Below are 12,721 nucleotides of genomic sequence, written 5' to 3'. Positions count from 1 at the left end.
AAGATAACATAGATTTTATTGAGAATTATTGGGATATTTACTTGTTATAACGGCTCAAAATATCCAGGGTTGATAAGAATAATATTTTAAATGGTTGTGCCCTGGTGGCTCAACTGGTAGCGTGAGCTCCCCATGCCCGAAAGGTTGCATCCTTCCTGCAGCGACCTGGTTCAGACACCGTCCTGGGGTCCGCAGACGTTTCCTTTGCTCCTTTGTTTCCTTTGTTTCCGTCTACTTGCTGTCCTGTCTGTCTTCAGCTGTCCACTCTCCTTTGCTCTCCTGTCTTTCTCACAAGTTGAAAGCTGTCCAGAGTTACCAGCGAGTCCAAAGTGGGTTCATTCAGCCATGTCTCTGTGATGCTACACTCTCGATACTGCCTCTGTAGCCTTGTTGGTGCCGTTAGTTCCTTCATCTTATTAAGGGATAGATCTTACATTCCCCATGATAACGGACGGTACCCATGGTTTGTACCATCTTTTATGCTCCTTTTAGATCTAGCTCTACATCCCCGTCTTCTCCTCACTTCAGCATGGATTCCTGGTCTTTCCACTGCTAGCACTAACAGCTGTTCTTAAGTGTAAACAAGAGAAATGTGTTTTTTTTTTTGACCGGGTCACCTGATGGTCATCAAGTAGTCTGTATAACAGAAAAAAAACTAATTTCCATAGTTCAAGGTCCGTGTTTGCACACAAAACTGATGGAGATTGGTTATAGATTATTGATTATAATGTGTTATGCATTCATTGTGTCACAATAAATTCAAGTACAGTCTTAAGACTCAAATGTAATTTGAAGTTCGACTAAATAGGAAGCAGAAAGCGATGCTGCAGTCATTGTTTTTAAGTCACAGTCAAATGGGCTTTATACCGTGACTTATATGATTCTCACTGAAATGTATAAATGTTAAGTTCCAACACATACATAACTATTTTCTAAAATTACTGTAATTTAATTAGTGTTTTCCCATTGCATTTGCAAATGCTGGTGTTAGACGCTAAGATCTTAAGCTCACGAGATCATCATATAACATTCTGGTGGAGGTCTAAAATTTGCACATTGGCACAGCAACTTATCACCTCTGTGGCAACTGACATCAGTGTTAAAGAAAATCTGCTATTCTTGGCTCAGACCTATAAGTGCTTATAGTCACAACAATTAAACAGCTTTACACTCGGCTGTGTCCCTTGCAGAGAACATGTTGGGTGTCATAGCTGAGAAAGTCACATGCCAGGCACGGGAACATACTCACTCTTTTTTTTTTCTGTTAAATTATGAACTTGTTCTTTTACATAGAGCAGCAGACCCTACCCACTTTCCTGTTTTTTCTCAATGTAATATGAAGAAACCCCTGATCATTTGGTGCAGTGCAGGTGCATGTGGCGGTTTCCTTGTTATACTTGTTCCTCCATCTGTTGGTTGATCCATTAGTCTGTCTCTGTGTAAACCTTAATATGGGAAGTAACAAGAAAAATGCAGCTGAATGAAGAGCAGAGCAACACACATGGCAACAAAACAAGTCCCTATTTATTTGAGCCCTTTTTTTTAATTACAATAACATAACAATACATAAAACTTCAATTACAGAGACACTGCCAGCTTGTGTTGGGTTTATTCCACTGAACAAAGCATTTTGAAGTATTTAAAGCTTCTACAGGGATGCCTGCAGACCTGATTAGAAATGCACCACCAATACTACAAAATAGAGAAAGTTGTTGTGAAAATACTGAACATTTCTCAAGGAGCCTTTTGGTTGCAGGAAGATCTGTTGTTTTTTTTGTTTTTAATCCCTCGATAACCTCAATCAGTCGTACGATAAGCTTTGTTAGGCGAGCTCATGAATATGCCCACTTCTATTATGTTTTCCATATCATTATTTCATGTTTTCCCCTGCACAGGCACGCTCGGGGAATCATCTTAAGGTCTCTGCACTGAAGTGAAGTACTTCAGTGACTCTGGCCTCTAACGTGTCTTTATGAATACATTTTAAACCAAACTGGGGTCGCTTGGACAAACATGGATAAGGCTGTGTTGGAAGAGACTTAACATAGCGTAAACAAACCCTATGAGGGAAAACATTCTTCTTATTTTTTTCAGCACAGAAAAGGTCTACACATTTAAACTATACAAACACATAACACTGAAAAACACGAAAAACAAACAAAGTCCTAAATCTACACTAATTTCAGTTGCCACAGCCTTAGTATACAAATGTATCAACATACTTTACCATATCACTATACATGTGACATTGTCTATCAAACTATAAATGAAAGCTATACTGCCAATTAAACTTTACAAAGAGATGTCAAAATGTTTTTGTTTTTTAGGTTAAATACTTGGTGGAAGAAAATGGGTGCATCAACAGCAAAAAGGTCGACCGTATTTAATATGCATGCTGTCCGCTCTGAGTATACCTTTTTATTATATTACTTTCCTACAGCAGCTCTCCTTGCACTCAACTGAGTGCTTCTGCTTTAGGTGGTGAAATGAGCTTGTGGTGTTGTTTTCTTTTGTTGTTAAACTTTACCGTGGTTTGTTTGTACATCTTATCTTTTGTCGTCACACTACTGAGGTCACTCCATCATGTAGCAGGTAGTAATCTTACTTTTGATTTCAAAATACCATGCCTGTCATTGCTGTGTGTTACTGTATGCTGTAAGGTAATGTTTTTTTTTATCATATTAAAAAATTATACCAGTATTATTGTTAATGATATGATATGACACACCCAGAGTATGTGATACGGAGTTTGGACATGGCATCAACTGCAAGTTAACATGAAGCGTGGATGTGCGGAAGCACAAAACAGAAAAACAATTCTGATATATATATAAACAAATATATTGCACATTTAATTGTATACAGCATTACTTTTTTTTTTTTTTACAAATGCTCCACTGTGGTTCAAGAGGTAATGCGGGTCGTCCACTCAGATGATCTGCGGTTTGATCCCCAAGATACTGGACCCCAAATTGCTCCCCAAAGGCCCTTGCACATTGAATTGAAAACAATGATTTAGATACAGATAAGCTGTATTTCTTAATTTTGACAAAATGCTGGTGTTATACTATCGCGGTATACAGTGCAATTAAGCATCTGTAAATAATGATGTCTGGTCATTTAGAAATGTATACATGTCTTGTGGCTAAATACTGATCCCTGTTAGCAATGTTTTTAATTATTTTAGTGGTACCTCAATATTTTTAACACTAAATGCAGCACATAGCACATAACAAATGACTGGTTAATAAGATAGTTTATGTGATACCTTCTCTCTAGTTACGTCTATATTTATGTCTTCTTTTGTAGTCTTATTCTCTTTTTCTGCATGTTCCATATGATAGATAATCTACGGCCAGCAGATAATGTCAAAGTGAAACTCAATTTTTATTTATATATTTTTTTACGCAATTAAGTGAGTTTGAGCAACAGCTGTGTTCTTCTTGGCAGGAGGATGTTGCCTTGAAGTCAAATGTTTAATATCAAGGGTTATCTGTGTGCGCGCGCCAGCCTACAGGTCTGCTGTCTCTGATAATAAAACGTTGCATGTAGCGAAGAGGCATCTAGAGGGAAAACAGGGCTGTTTTTCATTAAGATCATGTTTCGAGTGCACCTTCTCGTCATTTTGTTTAGAGACACAAAAAACATGATGATGGATCCTCATCAAAAAGGCACACTGTGTATCATTACCAGGAAACACCCCCCTGCCTACTGCCTGGTGAATCACTGTGTGCTATAGGGATGAAAAATTCCATTTACACAAACACAGTTTACCCATTACGAAAACTGACACAGTGAAATCCCTGAAAACAGTCCCCTGTGTTGAGAAACACAACAACTACCACCAGAAAATCTTAAATTATGGTCAGTCAAGACAAGGCTCCATGCTTTGGCTGACATCTCTATTTTTTTTTTCTATTGAAGTTTCTTATGTGATGTGATTTTCTTTCTTCAGTACACGTATCAGTAAAATCTTTGAAGCAGTGGGAGCATCAGAAGCATGCCATGATGCAAGTTCTTGAATTTATAAAGCTTTACGATTCAAAGAGCTACAAATGTGCACCCTACTGTAGAAAAATGTAAGAAGTATAACAAAATAAATACCATAAATATCATTTTTTCTCAAAGTAAGAAGCTACAGCTAAGCGAACACATTCTGCAGTGAGTAAAGCATGCTACGCTAAGATGCTTAAAAGAGATGTTTTCGTTTAGCAAGTGACCCGTACTGATGAGTACCATGCTGATCACCTCAGCTTGTGACCTGGCCAGCCTGCTGCAGCATAAGGGAGCACTGGGGCTAGCTTTTAAAAAGCTCAGTGGGGGTTCAGGATCAGTGGCTCTGTTTGGAGTCTTAGAAGGACAAGAGCTCGTTGGATGTCATCACACCTCTCCCTGAAAATCTGGTTCTAATACCCATGATATTTCTAAGTAAAACGCTCCGATCTGTTTCATTTTGCTTGATACAGTAGTATTAATTATAGTAGTAGTAGTAGAGTAGTATTAATTAATCATTCTTAAAGGCATATTTGGTTTAAAATTAGGAAATGATAAGTATCATGGATTGTTATCATTTATTGGCAGGCAACATGAGCAACATAGCCACTCTCTCTCTCTCTCCTGGAGACACAACTTAAACCAGAGCAGCCTACGCTAGATCACTGGGAGCAGTTACAGTTTGGGAGTCAGTGGCTCAGTCCGTAGGGACTTGGCTTGGGAACCGGAGGGTGGCTCAAGTCCAGCATGGACCACAGTATGGAGTGTGGACTTGTAGCTGGAGAGCTGCCACTTCATCTCCTGGGCACTGTAGAGTGACTCTTAAGGCACCGAACCCCTAACTGCTCCCAGGGCACCGCTACATGGCAGCCCATCGCTCCACCATCTCTTCACATTTGCATGTCTATAAGCCCTGTGTTTGTGTGTGTGTGTGTGTGGTTATATTTCGTGTGTGTATAAATGAGTGAAAAAAGGAATTTCTCCAGTGACTACTGATAAAGTTAATCTTCTCCTTCTTTGAGAGAGAGTTTAACAAATATACAGTGTATTACTTTTTTAGTGTTTACACAAACTACTTTAATCTGCGCACCTTGCTTTTTTTTCTTTCAAGTTCACAGACCAAAAATAAACCTGTGTATGTTCATTTCTTCACTTTTTTTTAAATGAGCTGCTCTACAAAACGCTGTGAGTTAGATTTGGTGGATGAACTTTGCAGCTGTTTGCTCATAGTCTTGTGATTAAACCACAAGCTCAGCATCATTTTCTTTCTGGTGTTATGCTCTGTAACTGTAGACTGTATTTTAACTTTCTGAACTGTCTCTGAGCTTTTCACTGTGATTTTTGTTCTACTTTCTCTTCAGCGCTGCTCCGGAAAGTGAAAGTGAAACTTAAGTTCTTGCCTGGCATTGTTTCCTTTCTTTACTTTATTTTCCCTTTCTTCGTCTGCACAAATTTATTATGTAAGTAGTTTATATTTAGATATAACTGCAGCTCATTCAGAGAGCAAGAGTCCTCACTAAGACCGACAAAGTAGATCCCATGACTCCAGTTCTTAGATCTTTTACACCAGCTTTCTGTTTGTCAAAGAATTGCTGCTCCATTATTTCATTACATTTCAGATCTTGCTGATGGTCTGGGATGGGCCTGCTTACCAACACTAGTATGCATCACACATCTGGAGCAAACTTTATATCTTTTCTCATATATAGCACTTTGAATTTCCTTGTTATTGACGCGTTCTCCCTATATTCTTCACTCCTTTCTCGTAATATTTTCACTCGAAGCCACTTAAAGTTCATAATATCAATATTCTTTCCTGTGCAGATACCCCAGGTGAGCTACGCCTCCACAGCTCCAGAGCTCAGTGACAACACCCGTTACGACTTCTTCTCACGCGTGGTGCCTCCAGACACCTACCAGGCCCAGGCCATGGTGGACATTGTAAAAGCCATGCGCTGGAACTACGTCTCCACAGTGGCCTCAGAGGGAAACTACGGAGAAAGCGGCGTCGATGCTTTCATTCAGAAGTCTCGAGAGGATGGTGAGTACACTTGGCCTCATATATCATTAATGTCTAGTGCTGGGCGTGGGAAGGTATCATCCCTGCAAACTTTCTGTACTGTAGAAAATCGGTGAAGCTTGGAGACATGCACGAGAAAATCAATTAGTGAGGTCAAATGTTAGATTTGATCCCGGAACATGCAGCCAAAGGTCGATTATACAAACTTGACATGCATCATCACAGCATAGATAGTACACAGGCCTGAAAACAGCACAGGATGTTGAACTACACATTTGTTTATGTTGTGAACCCATATAACAACTTTCTTTTCTGGCTATTCAGTGAAAGCAGCATGTCAACAGCAGTTACAGTACAGTCCCCTGTCAGAGGCTTTACTGGATCTGTTTCATCGCAGACTGCTATATATACTTAGATACTTCTATACTGTCCCGAGTATCTTGGCCAAGATAGACAGAAATAACAATGAGTTACAGACACACACCATAGAGAGATAACCACAAAATAAAAATACAAAAAATTCAACAGAAATGTGATGACAATGAGTAACATTTATAATACAGAGATTTAATCCTTAATATAACCTAAATGGCACCTTAAAACAAAGAGCTGTCAAAAACCACATAACTACAGACCAAACAGACAAATCAGGTCAGAATTACACACACAAAGCCGGGGCTCCAGACTCCCGTTTGTTTTTTTATAGGCACCTGTGCCCCTAAGTTAAAAAAAAATAAAAATAATTTTTGGCTTGTCGTCAGTTTACGCAATGATACGTTAATTAGTGACAGCTGGCATAGATTTAACCTGCGAAATTTACGGTCAATGCTGGCTGCTACCTGAATGTTTTGTATGCTCTGTGTTAATAACGAAGAGAGAGGAGAGAAAACACATTTCATAACAGAATCATTAGCGTCAGAGCTCAGTGATTCTGTGTATTTTGACAATCCAGGTGTCAGAGCTCACTTGCACCTGTGTGCCCAATAACTTTTCACTCACGTATGCAGTGAAATGCTCATACTGCATATGCGGCACTGCGAATGAAGTCAGGTGACGACTGAAAAATTTATGTCATTTTGTGTCCAGTGTAGCGGGTTGTTTGTGTCTTTTGACTCTTGTGTTCGAGTGCCGTGGTGCTCATGATCCAATCCACAAATAGACTGTATAAAGCTGCAGCTCGCCATTTCCAAACAAGCTCAGACAGGCAAAGTGGACACTACCTGCCTAGAAACGGCAAAGTCGGATTAAACTAGTGTTTGTTTAACAAAGTTGAGCTTTGAGTTTGAGCGTTGAGCAGTTGCTCTGTTGCTCTGTGTCGACTGAATGAATAAGTAGGCAGTTGTTTGCTGCACACAATATTATAGGCTGAGAGTACAATAGGATGATACCTTTTTTTTGCCTGTTATTACCCCAGAAATGTGGCCAAAAACAAGTACCAGACATATGTTTTAAACAGCCATATAACAGCCCACATTCAAACAGCAATAAAACATAGACACTATGACCTAAATTTAACAGTGGCAGGAACAGAGAGGGATGATGGAAAGGATCCCTCCCAACGTGACGCAGAGCCACTGTGTTTCTGACTCTTAATAAATGCAGCAAAGTCTGCTAAACTGTTAAAACAGACGTGTAACATCATCTCTACATCTCCTCCTCGAGTGTGATCAACTCTTCAGCTGACAGCGCTGTCAGCAGCCAGTGTCAGGAGAGACACTCCATGCTGTATTTGCATTAGGAGCCAAGAAGCCCCGCCCCGCTGCTGCACAGAGCACTGTTGGCTTGTTTATTCAAAGTTTATTAATATTGAATGTCTCTGTATTGTTCCAAATTTGACACTGCACTTTCTCGCCTTCCCAAAAATACACCCGCCAAGTGTTAAGTCGACCAGATGAACTGATGTCGAAAAAAGAATGAAGGAATACAGACAGACAAACAACTCTCTAGGAATCTCTCACTGGAGGCAAAACCAAACTTCTGCATAATATAGCCAAAGTTTTGATTTAAATTGTCCTGGCAATATATCTAGGTTACACAATATTAGACTATTTCATACTGAACATTTTGACTGTCGATATTTTTATCTGCTGGACAACTACACACGATTCTGTCCAAAATCTGGCATATGCTGGCTATGCAAAGCCATTGCTAGGATTGTATTTCTGAGTTTATTTGGGAGTTTTTACGTCCCATAGTATTTGAAAAAGGCTCAATACATTAAATAAAGAGTACAAAGATTTTAGTTTTCTTATTCCTTTTACCCAAAAGTGTAACACAATGTTTCTTTGACACATTTTCATATTCAAACCATGAATTAAGCTTCAGTATGGGAACCATGTCTGTGCTGCTAGAAGTTATTTTATTTGAAAATCACTGATTCCAGTCACTTGGGACTAACCCCAATAGCAGACAGACTTCATTCTGTTTAAAAATCAGCTAGGGAGCTAAATGTGTAGGTTCAGCCAGTATTTGTGGTAGTGAAAAAAAAAGAAGCTGAGTTTCAACTATTTAGGTCTTTGAATTGTCCTTTCCATTGCCTTTACTGCTTTTCAGCAAATTACTCTACTGAAGAAGTTCCCAAGGAGTTCCCAAGGAGTTTGAATGTTTTGGTTGGCTAAGTACGAGCGTAATTAAAAGGATGAGACTTAAAGGTACCCCAGTCATGTTTCTGGCTTGCACTGTGCTTGGACAGAATGAGACAAGCTCAGCTGTGGTTGCTCATCAATTATGTCTGTCAGTCTCTGATGACTTAATCGACTGGGCACAAGTCACGCACAGCTGAAGGATGGAAAGTAAGTGATGCTGGGTAAAACATGCTAGGGCTTCAGGGCAGAAAAATCAGGTCTGTCTGATCAAATTGTTTCTAAGAATCTAGATAGACAGATTCAATCTGAATACATTACTTATGCTGGGTCACAATTATTTGTGTCATACATGGGGTATGAGCAAATAAACACGTAGCAAATAACATACAGTGTCATGCATGCTGCACTGTTGAGTGATTTCACTCTCACGTCACCCGTACATATAATAGCTGGCCTGCATTATATGCATACATTACATACATCATCTGAAAGCTGGGAACCTGAAGATTAATTTGATGCAGCTCAGCACTGTGTCAAGTTTTCTAGTCATAAATGTTTAATGAGTTTATAAGGGCTTAGTACATTATGAATTAAGTATATGATGGCTAATACCATCCTCAATTATGTCTCATAATGAGTTGTTGCAGCTGTTTTTGCTTCAGTACCATTTGTTTCAGAGATTCGGTGGTCAACAATTAAATATTTTTGATCACTTTTGTCAGAAATAACCATCAAGGCACCAAGACCTTGAGGAACTCCTTAAAAATGAAGGCAGTGATTGGGTATCAACAATTTTTTGACATTTAGATGGATAGATGTCTATAGGAATGAAATTCTTCAGTGGTTGGATGGTGAGTGCTTTACACATAAACCCCCTTATTGTCAATATATCTTGGGAAGTTGTACATTGTCTGGGTCACCTAGGTCTGTAGTTTGTGGTTATAAAGTTTCATGAGGCTGTGATTATTGTAGAAATCACACTTATGTACTTATGTACTTAGGTTATTAGGTCAGATTTCAAGAAATAGCCTGTCTCTACAAGAGTTTCAGCTTTCCAGTCTTACTCAATCTAGGCAATTACCATAGTGATTAGGGACCCAAGTATGCAAAAATCATACTGCACGTAAAAAAAATGCATTGGTTTTGCTCAGATATATGGGATTATTAGGGGTGCAACAATACATGTATCTGTATTGAACCGTTTTTTCAATTGCCATGTACCATTACTTAGCCCCCTTCCCAACAAGCTAGCATTAGTGGTTGGTTGGTACCAATGCATGCCTTAGGTTAGTTTCATATGACATCACTATCTTCACTGAGACCGCTATGCTTCGAAAAGAGAGTAATGTCATTGAGTGGAAATGTTAGATGGCCCTCTAAAACGTCATATTCACTGTGAGTGGAGCTCAAAGACAGAACTATGAAGGGTAAATCCATGAGGAATTTTTCTTAAATAAATGTCTGTCCAGTTTCCAAATCCTTAAACTCATTCACTGTCTGAAAAATGAAGTACAAGAAGTAATATATGAACAAATTCCAAGCAAATCAAATAAATGTTGCACTTTTGAATATATTAATCATTAGTTTAGACAGAAAATATCCCTTCTTTTGCAGAATAGACTGAGGTTGAATCCTTGGCCTGTATCTGCAACAACAGCAGTTTAAAATCAAAATTGAATGATCAAGAAAATATGTGACCAATGGCAATAACTATTACATGCAGGCTCACATTGCATAATATTGTTGGTTGTATTACCATTCTTGTAGTTTGCTTTTGCAAGGTTATCATCATAGTTATCATAGTTGATTCTAGATTTGTTCCACATCTGAATGGATACACATCTCTATAAAATTATTTTTATCTCTTAATTGAAATCGTGCCTCCATAGTGTACTCTTACAGTATTGAAATAGAAAATCAGTGGAAAGCGTTTAAGTTGATAGTATTATATTGGAGATATACTGCTCATTCACTGCTGCACTTGTGCACTTACTTTGTCGGATAGCTTTGTTTTGAGCTTAATGTACCAAGAAAGTAAGCCGAAAAAACAAACTGTCTGAGTCAGCTCCCATAGCAACAACCTTGGCAGCCCAGCAGCTTTGGGATTGCACCAGCACAACTTCCCCCCTTAAGAGACCAAGTAAATATAACTCTGTACAAAGTGCCTAAAAATCAGATAATGAAAGGTAAATATGAGTTTTAGCAGGAGTTTTTTGATTTGTTCTTCTGTATCTTTCCTCCCTGGGATACACAGCTGGGAATCAATGGCCTTCAGTGTTCCCCTTCCTGGGGTATTTGAGGTGAGAAGCTTCTCATCTCTTCTATGTTCTGACCTGGGATGTGATCCTTCCTAGAGGGAGATGGAGAATACACAGAAATGGAGAAATAAATCATTTTGCCTTGTATGAAACTTGAGGAAATATCAGAAGTGTCTGTTCTATTCTTAACCCTAGCATACATTAAAATTAGAGTGTACTGTATGTCTTTTCATTAATGGGTTCTTGCAATAATGTTTAAATAGTGACGAAATGAAAGCAAACATCAGAATGATGAGATAATGAGCCTCAGTATAAGCATGTACTCTATAGCACCAAATAATTTAGTAGGGACATCTTGTGATGTATTCCCGGCTGATATAGACATAAGATTCTTTATTTCCTTCATTTCAAAGGACCTATTCTCTAGAACGTACACATAGTTTCTGAAATGGAAAGTTCAAAATGGTCATCCGGGGTCTACTTCATGGTCTCATATCACATACTTTGGTATTTATGAATATAAGGCTCTTTTTCAGTGCAGCATTTAGGAAACAAACAGGACACGGAGAGGCCAGACAAGTGTGGGCAGAAGAAGCCCAGAGAGTCCTATTCTTGATTGCAGACAGTCCTTCTCTGCAGAGATGTTGATTACTGTGGAGCATGCCCCAATAGATGTCATTAATCAAGTTAATGAAACACAATGTCAATAAGAACCCTAACAAGATTCCCTTACAAACCAATGGCCTGCCTGACATCAACATGAGAAACCCTGCTAATGGAGTAACTGCTGTCCCTGTTTGACGAAGAGGATTACAAGCATTAGCCACAGAGTTGGGATGAATAAGCACATGTGGGGAATGTAAAATGAGGAGGAAGAAAGGGGGAACACAAACAACTCTGCAATGCTAATGTGTGATTTATTTGTAGACCAGACAATATTAGACTGGGTTGGAAGTAATGCTGGGTAACAGAAGGTAAAATATGAACTGTGGTATAAGAAGGTACAGCCTAATATACTGTATTCACTGAATCTTATAAAGATTTTTTAGGTTAATCAGAAGTTCTTTCTTTGAATAATTTAGAATGAGGCGGCCGATATTCTACACTTTTGTGACTCTGCACAAGCAACAGCCTTGGCTAGATATTTTCAGGTTGTCCCATCCAACATTTCTGTCCATAACTCAAGAATTCATACGGAAATGTGTATTTTATTATAATTATGGCAAACGTAGGAGGATGAAATAATAATGTTGTAACATTGTGTATCTGAAAGGCCAAAGGTCAACATCACTGTGACATTATAACGATATACATTATTCAACACTTTAACTCAGAGCAGAACAGAAACCACATTTCACAATAATTCAGATACTGAATGGGTGACTGATCATCTGTGCTGCAGGGTTGAAGGTTGATGAATGATGTTTTGACTGACAGGCAATTATAAAGATGGGCATGGCATACAAGATTTCAATATGTTATATGTTATTAGAAACAGGCCCCAGCCCCCACGTTGAAAAGCAGCCCACAAATGTATTCTCTCACCTTTAATGGTGCCATATACAGTATAATATTCAAAACCACAGAAACAATGAAGCTCTACAGCTATGTCAAGCTTACACAGGAAATACTTGTAAGTCAGACCAGTTCATTGTTGGCTTTTATCAAAAAACCTAAAGCATATCATCAGACATATTCTTGGTAAATGAGTGCAAATTGATAGAAAATTGTGCAGACGTGGTGATTAGATTAGAGAAAATCATGTCCCCACTTAGAAGAACAAGGAAACATTTGAACATCTGTATTCTAAATGACCACAATCTCCCGGGGAGGAGATCACAGCACACTCAGCGATGTTCCTGCTT

General features: G+C 38.7%; 1 protein-coding gene across 1 annotated transcript in view; it reads left to right on the top strand.

Moving 5' to 3' along the window:
- Positions 1-12,721, top strand: part of LOC104928308 (metabotropic glutamate receptor 4-like) — a 153,576-nt gene that overhangs the window by 80,621 nt on the left and 60,234 nt on the right. Inside the window, exon 3 of the mRNA XM_027279098.1 lies at positions 5,818-6,034. Coding sequence (XP_027134899.1) covers positions 5,818-6,034 — 217 coding nt within the window. The remainder of the gene's footprint in view (positions 1-5,817; positions 6,035-12,721) is intronic.

This window comes from Larimichthys crocea, chromosome VI, assembly GCF_000972845.2.
Source record: "Larimichthys crocea isolate SSNF chromosome VI, L_crocea_2.0, whole genome shotgun sequence".
Lineage (NCBI taxonomy): Eukaryota > Metazoa > Chordata > Actinopteri > Sciaenidae > Larimichthys > Larimichthys crocea.
The sequence above is the reverse complement of the archived record's forward strand: the minus strand, read 5'-3'. Positions and strand labels throughout refer to the sequence as shown.